Source organism: Danio aesculapii, chromosome 10 (genome assembly GCF_903798145.1).
Source record: "Danio aesculapii chromosome 10, fDanAes4.1, whole genome shotgun sequence".
NCBI lineage: Eukaryota > Metazoa > Chordata > Actinopteri > Cypriniformes > Danionidae > Danio > Danio aesculapii.
In genome coordinates this window covers 33,168,795-33,179,909 of record NC_079444.1, presented here as the reverse complement: position 1 = coordinate 33,179,909, position 11,115 = coordinate 33,168,795, and the positions used below count along the sequence as shown (strand labels likewise).

Here is an 11,115-nt window from a genome sequence, read left to right as displayed (position 1 = left end):
TTTTTTGTATTTATTCAACTTCTGAACATGTGTGTGTTGCTTTTGTATTTGTGTTAAAGTAAAAAATCATAGTCAATTGGAAGTAATATTCGAGGAAAATCGCTCAGCGCGTGTGTAGTGAAGAAGGGAAAAACTACACCTCCCATAATGCCCTATCGCGTGTCTTATTTCCGGTCCTGCGCGGTTTCTGGAGCGGATTGGAACCCGGAGTCAGGATTCACTAAATGTGTAGACGTTTGGAAAACAGGTAATGACTTTACGCTGAACTTGTGAAGCATTTATATTCAAATACCTCGCGTGAAATGCACTCGTTTTCCTCATTAAAAGCTGCAGGGGCCGCGAAAAGTGTGAGTTTCTCGCGCTTTTCGCTTTCAAACGCTCTGGCTCCAGACGAGCTTCAGCGTCTCCATTCCATCCGCCATGCCGATTGTTCTTTGTTACATTTGCATTGCTGAAAGAGCGAGCGCAGCCTGAGATCGGAGTTAAAACCCGGCTACAGTTTGAAATCTTCCCAAATCACGGATTCTGTCCGCATTGTGCTGTTTCCCCCGACTGCTTTCCGGCGTTTCATGCGCGGACAGCTCCCCGTTCTGCGTTGATAAAGAGCGTCATGTGTTGTGATTGTTGTGCTGAGGAACATCAACAAAATCTGTTGCATTGTCTCTTTGAAAGGAATGAGCTTGTATTAGGAAGTGCATTTATAGGTGTTTTAGTGTGTGTGTGTGTGCATTTAGCACTCATTGGGTAACATAACGAAAGCAAAATTATTTAGTGTAACAAATGTGTCTACACATTTTAGACTATTTTACTTCATGTTTTTTTTTTTTTTAGAAATATATAATAAAACTGCTTTTATTATAAATGACTGAACACACACAAAAAAAAACATTTTGCACATTCACATCACATGTTTGGAAATTGGAAATGTTAGCATATCTTGAAATTTGTCTTATGTTTATAAAAAAGTACTTACATAATTAGTAGATGATCACATTAAGGCAAAGTTGATTTTAAATTAGCACATTCAGACTTTCACCTTTTTAATATAATTTCAGAAAATTATTCTTTGCCAATTGTAGTTGTTGTAATGTAGTTTTAAAGTCATAATTACATGCAATTTCAGACCAAATATTCAAAGTAGGGTGTCACAAATTGCCACTCTTCAAAAATGAATAAATGTGTGAATATAAAACCAACCTTACCACAATGATGATCACCAGGTTCACATTTTTTTAGTTGTTAGTAAATAAGTCAATATATTTTGCAAAAACAAATAGCGTAACATGAATACAAAGTATTTTTTGTGTGTTTCACTTTAAATTCATTCATGTGTTTAAAAAAAACATTGTGTAAAGATGTACAACCCTAATTAAAAAAAAACTTAGTAAAATCCAATATTCATTTATTTTCCTGTAGCTTAGTCCCTTTATTCATCAGCGGTCGCCAAAGCGGAATGAACCACCAACTTATCCAACATATGTTTTACACAGCGGATGCCCTTCCAGCTAAAACCCAGTACTGGAAAACATCCATACACACTCATTCACACGCACACACTAATACTCTACAGCCAGTTTAGTTTTAATTCACCTATAACGCATGTCTTTGGACTGTGGGGGAAACTGGAGTACCTGGAGTAAACCCACACCAACATGGGTAGAACATGCAAACTCCACACTGAAATGCAAACTGGCCCAGCCAGCACTCAAACCAGAGACCTTCTTGCTGTGAGGCGACAGTGCTAAACACTGAGCCACTGTGTTGCCTGAGAAATTGAATTTTTTTATAATTATTCTCTCATAACTTTTGGGACAACGTGATAATCCTTGATCCATCCAGCTTTGATTGCGAAACACTGAAATTCGCAATTTAAACTAATGAAACTATCACGTTTTAGTAATTTACCTGTTTATTGTAGACTGTTTCAAAAGTGTTTCATTTGAAGTGGTCACCTTTAAGGTTATCACTTATAGGACACGTTAATTCTATTAGTATGACGGTCCATCCAAAATTTCTTTACCTTTTTCAGTCTACTACTTTTCCTTCCTTCATCTTTTTTTAAATCTTTGGATTAAGTCATTTGGACTTTCATTTGGAATGGCAAACATCCTAGGTTGAAGAAAGTGCACCTTCAAAAGCCTAGATGTGATGGTGGGATGTCTTTGCCTAATTTTAAGTTTTATTATTGGGCAGCGAATATGTGCAATACATGCTCATAATCAAATTTCTCTTCCTGCTCTACTTGTGGCCAAGCTGCAATTGATTTCTTACAAGTTTATGGATTGCCCAGTGGTGAACCATTTACTAAGGATCTGGGCTCAATTTAGGAGGTCATTTGGTTTTGATAGCTCTTCTCTTCTCAGTCCTATCGCTCAAAATCATTTTTTCCCTGCAATGCAAGACAGCTCTTTCAGAAATTGGTCTGATAAGGGGATAGTATGCTTTAAAGACCTATTTATAGACGAACCGTTTGCTTCTTTGATCAGTTGATATCACATTATGGGTTGGTTAAGTCTGATTTTTTTCAGAGTCTTGCAAATAAGAGATTATGTTTGGTCCCTCTTACCTGATTTTCCTGTCCTGCCCTCTGGAAACCATTTAGATTCTTTTCTTTCCTGTAACATATTAGTTAAAGGTTTCATTTCTGTACTGTATAATTTACTTCTGAACCAGTCATCTTCCCTTACAGATAACATTAAGAGTGCTTGGGAAGAGGACCTTTGTGGTTCGATTTCAGATGATTGGTGGGACGATATTCTTAAACAAATTCACTCATCGTCAATGTGTGCCCGGCACTCTCTCATTCAATCTAAAGTAGTGCACATAGCCTATATTTCTAAGACTAAGTTAACTCAAATGTTTCCTGCTACTAGTTCTTTGTGCAATAGATGTCATTGTGTTGAAGGCACTTTATTTCACATGCTCTGGACTTACTTAGAGCATTTCTGGCAGTTAATATTTGATTCATTATCTGTGATTCTTCAGCACAAGCTAGAACCAGATCCACAGGTGGCACTGTTTGGGGTTACTTTAGAGGAAATACAGTTGCCTTCATCAAAGTGTAAAATCATTGCTTTTTTTACTTTATTGGCACGTAGAGCTATTTTGCTAAAATTGATTCTCGTCCTCTCACTCATGCTCATGTCTTGTCTTTATTTAGAAAAAAAATCAGGTTTTCCTTAAGAGGGTCTGAGGGGAATTTTTTAAGATGTGGCAACCTTTTATTGACTGTGGAAAATCTCAAATAATTAGATTTTGCTGTATATATGGTATGTATATGTATGTTTGTTTTTATTTTATTTTTTGTATATGGACTTACATGTATAAATGTATATTTGTTAATTGTCGGCTATTGTGAGTGCTATCCCGCTCTTGGATTGGTCAGGGGTTTGTATTGTTGTTTTTCTGGTTTGAATAATAATACCTAAACCAAAAGTGTTTCATTTGAAAATTCTATAACCTTTTCACTTTTATTTTTCACATTCAAACTATTTTGGAGCGTGATGCAGCCATCGAATCAAAATTTCTTTACAATTTACAAAATGCTTTTAAGTTTGCAAACAAAAATCTTGTAGATTAAATAAAAGGTAAAGAGAATTAACAAATTAAACCCTTTTTTTTGACCTACCAATTTGCTTTTAATTGCTAAATAAAATAATCATTACATACTATTTTGTAATTTGCAAATGTTCATAAGGAGAACATGCAACTAATTACTTCAATGGTGTAACTGTTCAATGCTTTAAATCTAATGTCAATATTTTATGGACCATCTCTAGGGTGTCAGGATGGCCGAGCAGACACCGGATGAGTTTATTTGTAAGTGCACAACTATAATCTCACATATGTTTATGAATATGCATGCAGCAGCATTGTATTCTCATTGTTCGAGGGAAAGTTGTCAAACATCTTGTCATCAATTCAGTCATTATTTCCACACACTCCATTTGTTTCAAACATTCATGAGTTTCTTTCTTCTGTTGAACACGAAAGAAGATATTTTGAAAAATGTTGGAAACCGGCAGCCATTGACTTCTTCCATAGTTCATAGTTCCATACTTCATTGATCACGTACACATCGACAACACCTATATAGTATATAACTGCAGGTTAACTATGTTTATATATAATAACTTTAACTGTTAAAAGCTATTAATTACTAGTCAGTTAAAGTTATTAGAAACTAAGAATGTTATTTGTCATTAGCTAATTAATGTTAATTGTAATGCAATAATGTGCACCTTTTGTAAATCTACTTTGAAACAATAATTATTGTGAAAAACACTATACAAATACACTGGAATTTAATTAAATAGTGGTATTTTTCCTACTATGGATGCTAATGGCTACCGGTTTTCAACATTATGCAGAATATTATGTTCAATAGCAAAAACAAAGATAGCAAACAAGTGAAGAGTGAGTAAATAATGACAGAATTTCACTTTTGAGTGAACTGTCCCTTTAAGTATCTAGCAGTGTCTTTGTTTGATGGCATAATTTCTCATGTGACTCTCGTTGCTGCAGGGTGTGAGGATTGTGGGCAGTATCATGACTCTGAGTGTCCTGAACTGGGGCCTGTCGTCACAGTGAGGGACTCGTTTGTTTTGAGTCGGGCACGGTGAGTGGCCATCCTTGGCTTTTGGGCAAATGCCCTCTGAGTGGGTCTTGGCACAGCAGTGACCTCAATTAGATGGTATTAGTATGAATTTGTGTCTGTTAAATGACTAAATGTAAATGTGTTTTGTTCAATAGCAATGACTAACAAAAATATTTTTTCTAAACATAATAGTTTTAATAACTCATTTCTAATAACTGATTTCTTTTATCTTTGCCATGATGACAGTAAATAGATTTTACTAGATATATTTTAAGATACTAATATTGAACTTAAAGTGACATTTAAAGCCTTTACTAGGTTAATTAGGCAAGTTAGGGTAATTAGGCAAATCATTATGTAATGATGGTTTGTTCTGTAGACCCATGTTTCTCAACCACGTTCCTAGAGGGCCACCAACACTGCATGTTTTGGATGTCTCCTTTTCTATCACACACTTTACAGGTCATTCAGACTCTGCTAATGAGCTGATAATCTACATTAGTTCTGGTTAAGGAGACATGGAAAATGTACAGAGCTGGTGGCTGTAGACAATTTAAAAACATATTTTGTTTCAGGAGGATAATAATATTGACTTTAAATGGTTTTAAATTAACTGCTTATATTTTAGCCGAAATAAAACAAATAAGACTTTCTTCAGAAGAAAAAAACATTATAGGAATTACTGTGAAAAATTCCTTCCTCTGTTAAACATAATTTGGGAAATATTAGAAAAAAAAATTATAGGAGGGCAAATAATTTAGACTTCAACAACTGTATGTATGTATGTATATATATATATATATATATATATATATATATGTATATTTGTAATTCATATTGTTCTACAAATATAGAAAATATTCTAAGTATTTAAACACATGAGGATAAATATCATATATTTAATCCACACACTGCTGTGGAGAAGCTTGCATCAATAAGGTTTTTTATTTCAAAGAAGTTATATTTTTGGTGGAAACTGTAGATACATTTATTTTTCAAGATTCTACGGTTTAAACAGCATTAATTCAAATTGAATACAAAAATTCATTAATTTTCCTTCAGTTTAGTCCCTTATTTATCAGGGGTTGCTACAGTGAAATGAACCACCAACAATTCCAGAAAATGTTTTATGCAGCGGATGCCCTTAAAGCTGCAACCCAGTACTGGGAAACACCCATACACACTCATTCACACACACTCATATGCTACGGCCAATTTAGTTAATTCAATTCACCTATAGCGCATGTCTTTTTAGTGTGGTGGAAACCAGAGCACTTGGAGGAAACCCACGTCAACACTGGGAGAACATGCAAACTCCACAGAGAAATGCCAACTAACCCAGCCAGGACTCGAACCAGCGACCTTTTTGCTGTGAGGCGAAAGTGCTAACCACTTAGCCACCATGCCTTTTAGATTAAATATTTATGTAACAATGTAGAAGTCTTCACATGATTTACTGCTAAATGAAAATATGCAAATATCTTACCACAAACATTTCCACAAAAATGTCAAGCAGCAAACATTTTTTTAGCTTTGATAATAATTGTTTTTAGAGCAAATCAACATATTAAAATGATTTCTGAAGGATCATGATATTCAGCAAAGTGCCGTCAGGAAAACTGTTAGAATTTTTGTATCATATATGAACGTTAAGAATCTTATCTAATTTTGTGTTCATTTGTTTGTGGTTTTTGAAAATAAATTTATAAATAAAATAGCTTTTGTTGCTGACTTGGCATTAAATAAAAATATTATTTGTAATCATATGATATATTATATGATATGATATATGATTTGATATGATGAATGATATTACATGATATGATTTGATACGATATGACGTATATATATATATATATATATATATATATATATATATATATATATATATATATATATATGTGATTCAATATGATTTTACATATTACATGATTTATGATATGATTTAATTTGATTTGAGATATCATTTGATATGATATGGGATTTGATATGATATGATTTGATATGATATAATATGATAAATTGTATGATATATGATATGATTTGATATATGATTTGATATGATATGATATAATATGATAGTGGTTAGCACTGTCGACTCACAGCAAGAAGTTCGCTGGTTCGAGCTGGGTCAGTTGCCATTTCTGCATGGAGTTTGCATGTTCTCCCCTTGTTTGCGTGGGTTTCCTCCGGGTTCTCCTGTTTCCCCCACAGTCCAAAGACATGTGGTATAGATGAATTAAATAAACTAAATTGTCCGGAGTGTATGTGTGAGAATGCGAGAGTGTGTGGGTTGCAGCTGGAAGGACATCCGCTGAGTAAAACATATGCTGGATAAGTTGGCAGTTCATTCCTTTGTGGCGACCCCTGATAAATAAAGGGACTGAGCCAAAGGAAAATGAATGAATGAAATGATATGACTGAAGGATCACATAACACTGAAGACTGTAGTAATGATTAATCTTTGCCAACAGTTATTTAATAATTTCATGATATTTCCCACAACTCTACTGAACTGTACTCACTTAATTCAGACTTTTTGAGCCAGAACAAATCTCAATTACTCCAAACATGTAATGCTAATATGTATGTATGTATATATATATGTATGTATGTATATGAAATATTAACTGCTGATTGTAATCATTGTTTTTCATGTTAAAGGTCATCTTTACCAGACAGCTTGGAGATCAGGTTAGCTGAGGAGGGCAAGGAAGGTGTGTTTGTGCTTCGGCGGTTGGTCAGGAGGACTCGATTTGGCCCATTTGAGGCCACGAGGACTTCAAGCCTTCAGACTGAGGGGGCTTTTCCTTTAAAGGTAAACGACAGGCCATCAGAATGCTACTCTTAAATCAGTGGAGCTATACTTAATGCTTTCTGTATTGTGTTTCTCAGATATTCCAGAAGGACGGCTCAGTGGTGTGCTTTGACACGTCCAATGAAGATGACTGTAACTGGATGATGTTGGTTCGGCCTGCCACAGACCACAAACACCAGAACCTGACAGCCTACCAGCAAGATGATGATGTTTATTTTAATACGTCGCAGGTGTGTTTATGCCACACATCATTATCATTTTTTAAATCTTTTTTATCATTAATTAACATGTTGAATTGTTAGAGCATGAATTAGCATGTTACTAGCATGTTTTAGCATGAATTAGCATGTTGATAGCATGTTCTAAGCTAGTTGCTAGACTTTGCTAGTTATAGCTAGATATTAAATTCAATTTATGTTTATTTATGTAGCAATTTTCACAATGTAAATTGTGTCAAAGCAGCTTAACATAGTTCTAGTAAAGTCCAGATTTCAGAGTTGAAGTTCAGTTAAGTTTAGTTGAGTGTGGTTTAAGTTTCACTACTGAAAGTTCAAACACTGAAGAGCAAATCCACCGAAGCGCACCTCCACAGTCCGATCTATGCAAGCCGGTGGTGATAGTGGCGAGGAAAAAAAAAACTTTACCAAGTGACAAAGTCAAGGGAAAAAAAAACCTCGAAAGGAACCAGGCTCTGTTGGGCAAGACCATTATTCTTCTGGCCAAACTTCCTATGTGGAGCTGCAGTCTAGGAGCCGGAGGCTGGTGAAGCTGGATGTCCATCATGGAGAAGGTGCAGGTGTGAGTAGGTCACCGGTGAGGGGTCAGCCTGGCCCAAATGTTCAATGCGGGTACTCGTCTAGTGGTCTTTCAGCAATTAGTCTCATGCATTCCGTTCCTCCATGACGACTACAGCATCAGCTCGGGATACTGCCTGGTCCAGGATTATTGATATCTTGGGATCATCTCTTCACAGGGCTTGGATCGCATCAATGGTGCTGCATAGTCTCTAGGGACCTCGGAATGAGTATCCCCAGGTGGAAATAGAGAATAAAGATAATAATTAGCGTCGCTGCTGTTCATATGTATTTAAACGAGATGCAAAAATGAAGTGTTATAAATGAAAATAGCAGTTATAAAAACAAACATGTAAAGCATATGAGAGTTTCACAATGTCTGGTGCATTAGGGAGGAGTGTGTCCTGCAGGTGGTTGTCAAGCCAGCTCCCCTGCGTGGAGCACGTTCTTGCATCATACCGTTATGTGATGCATTGTGTGAACGCTTTACTAAAAAGATAGAGTTATCTAAACAAATATATGAAGCAAGTAACGGATGAAGGTAAAATGTTCTGTGTAATGTACTGAAGGCTTTCACCGCCTCAATGAAAGTCTTTGGGGTTGTCACTGATTTTCTGAGTGAGTTTTAGGAAAACCATAAGTCAGATCAGTTAGATAAGATATAGCATAGATCTTCAGATCAGCCTGGAGGTCTGTACTAAATTTGATGGTTGTAGCTTGATTGCTGTAGAGGAAGAAGGGTTTAGAAGATTAGTCACTGAAGAGGAATCAAAAGAGTAATATTCAGCCATAATATGATTTCTCATGGCTTTCCATAATTCTTTTAGAATATGGAAGTTCAGACCATAACCATAATGATAAGGACACATAGGAACAATATCCTTGTAATAACTGTCAGAGCAACTTTTTTTTGAGCATAGTTGGACAAACAATTGGTGTTTTTCCACTGCATGATATGGCTAGGCTTGGTGCGGTTTGCGTTTCTACTGTTGATAGTGATTACTCTAATGGACCAATCGGTAATCAGCAGTATGCATACATCAAATTTTCATGCATAAAAACCTCACCCAACGTGGTTCTAAAAATGTATGGAATGCAGTGAAAAAGCCCCCAAAAGTGAGCCATACCGAACTTAACCATGCTGTACCATGCAATGAAATAGTGCCTAATGACAGCCAATCAGAGTTTATCCTGCTTTAAAGTCTGCAAGAACCGAAAATTAACTTTTATTTCAGTTTCCAACTGAAACAGAATATTGAGTAGGGGGAGGGGCTTTCTTTCCGCCTCATTCCCTAAATCGCAAACTAGCAGTAAGAGAGGGTATTAATATGCAGTTGCTATGGAAATCCTCAGGTTGACGTCAACAGAAGGACCACCACTCCAAACGCAGAAGCAAATTCTTAGACTTTCATTAAAGATTTCCACAACAAACTTTTTAAATTTTTTTCAGTGGATTAACAGTGGATCAATTATTCGCTTTAAGAATAACAATATAAACAAAATAAACATAGTAAATTTTGATTTCACTCGGACTTGAAAGAACTAAACGACCTCGTTCTTTGATGTGGACACTACCATAATTTTTCATGTCTGTGTGTCTTTAGAGTGTATAAGTTTTATTGCCCATTTACTTGAATTCTTTAATTTCCTCCTTTACAGGATGTTCTACCTGGGACAGAGTTGAGAGTCTGGTATGGAGCGTTTTATGCCAAAAAAATAGATCGGCCTGTTCTTAGGCCACCTGTACTTCCACCTCAACCAGGTATGAGTGTTTTAAAGTATCTTTACGGTGTTCAGAGTATCTATTTTTGCTTGTAATTCATCTTTTTGCCTCTTTAGAATTGCCATCCAACAAACCCGGAGACTCTCCGATGAAGGCACCACCACCAGAAATCCTTCCTGTCCCAGAACAGCTGCTCTGCCAAATCCCAGCACCAGCCGAAGATCCGCCTGTCCCGCAGGTTACAGAGGCACCATCCCAAAACAACACTGCCAATATTGCTGCGACCCAACCAGAGCCAGCCAAAAAGCAAGGCAGACCAAGACGGACGAAAACACAGAAATCTGTGCCCAGTGGACCAGCTGATTCTGCTCAAGGTGAGGTGGGAATTTTGAGAAATGCACATTTTGCAGAAAAGTAACACAAAAATGAGATTTATATGTCACATGTTGGCTAGCAGAAGCTCCTGTTGCTGAGACAAGTGAGCAGCCTCTAAGTACTGTGGCTCCTGATGTCCCTCTTTCTGTGCTGGACGTCCAGGAGGTCATGGTTAGTGGAGACCCTCCGCCACTCAAAACACCCCGCTTGACACGCTCCCCCATCTCCTCTGGAAAGTAAGGAAACAATTACTATTTGTTCATGGGTTTTAAAATGCTTGAACTACTCATAAATGTTTATGGTTTAATACTTCAGTTTAACAAGGAGGTATGACATTAATTAAACGTGGCAGTAAAGGCATTTTTATGTTTCAGTAGTTATAAACTGTTAAACTGTTATAAGATTTTTAGGTTCATTTTCCAGAAATGTTAAAATCTGGCTGGATTTAAAATCTGAAGGATGCAATAGTATCTGGCTGCAGACTTGCATATGCAAGCTGAGACATGCACTCTCAGACACATGCACTCAATAGAGCTAGTGATGTCACTCTGAGGGGTAAAGTTAGGGGCGGAGGTAGGTGTGCGCATTAACCAAGCATTGCATGCAGTCTCAGCTTGTGGATCATATGACACTGCATTCAGAATATGCCATTACAGGATAATGTATATATTAAAATGTATTACAAAATTGTGGACAGAATATGTCAAATTGATAATGCTTTTTCCTAATGTTTGTCTTCAAAATTATTTGACAAACAAATGTATTGCAATAAAATGCCTTTAAACATTTTTGACATTATGGATATTTC

The 11,115-nt window shown here is 36.3% G+C and overlaps 1 protein-coding gene across 1 annotated transcript in view; it reads left to right on the top strand.

Moving 5' to 3' along the window:
- The first annotated feature begins 178 nt into the window (after nucleotides 1-178).
- The window catches only part of prdm15 (PR domain containing 15), a 36,604-nt gene continuing 25,667 nt past the window's right edge, over nucleotides 179-11,115 (top strand). Inside the window, exons 1-8 of the mRNA XM_056467361.1 lie at nucleotides 179-247; nucleotides 3,780-3,819; nucleotides 4,525-4,618; nucleotides 7,262-7,415; nucleotides 7,493-7,645; nucleotides 9,869-9,971; nucleotides 10,049-10,306; nucleotides 10,390-10,543. Coding sequence (XP_056323336.1) covers nucleotides 3,789-3,819; nucleotides 4,525-4,618; nucleotides 7,262-7,415; nucleotides 7,493-7,645; nucleotides 9,869-9,971; nucleotides 10,049-10,306; nucleotides 10,390-10,543 — 947 coding nt within the window. The 5' untranslated portion in view covers nucleotides 179-247; nucleotides 3,780-3,788. The remainder of the gene's footprint in view (nucleotides 248-3,779; nucleotides 3,820-4,524; nucleotides 4,619-7,261; nucleotides 7,416-7,492; nucleotides 7,646-9,868; nucleotides 9,972-10,048; nucleotides 10,307-10,389; nucleotides 10,544-11,115) is intronic.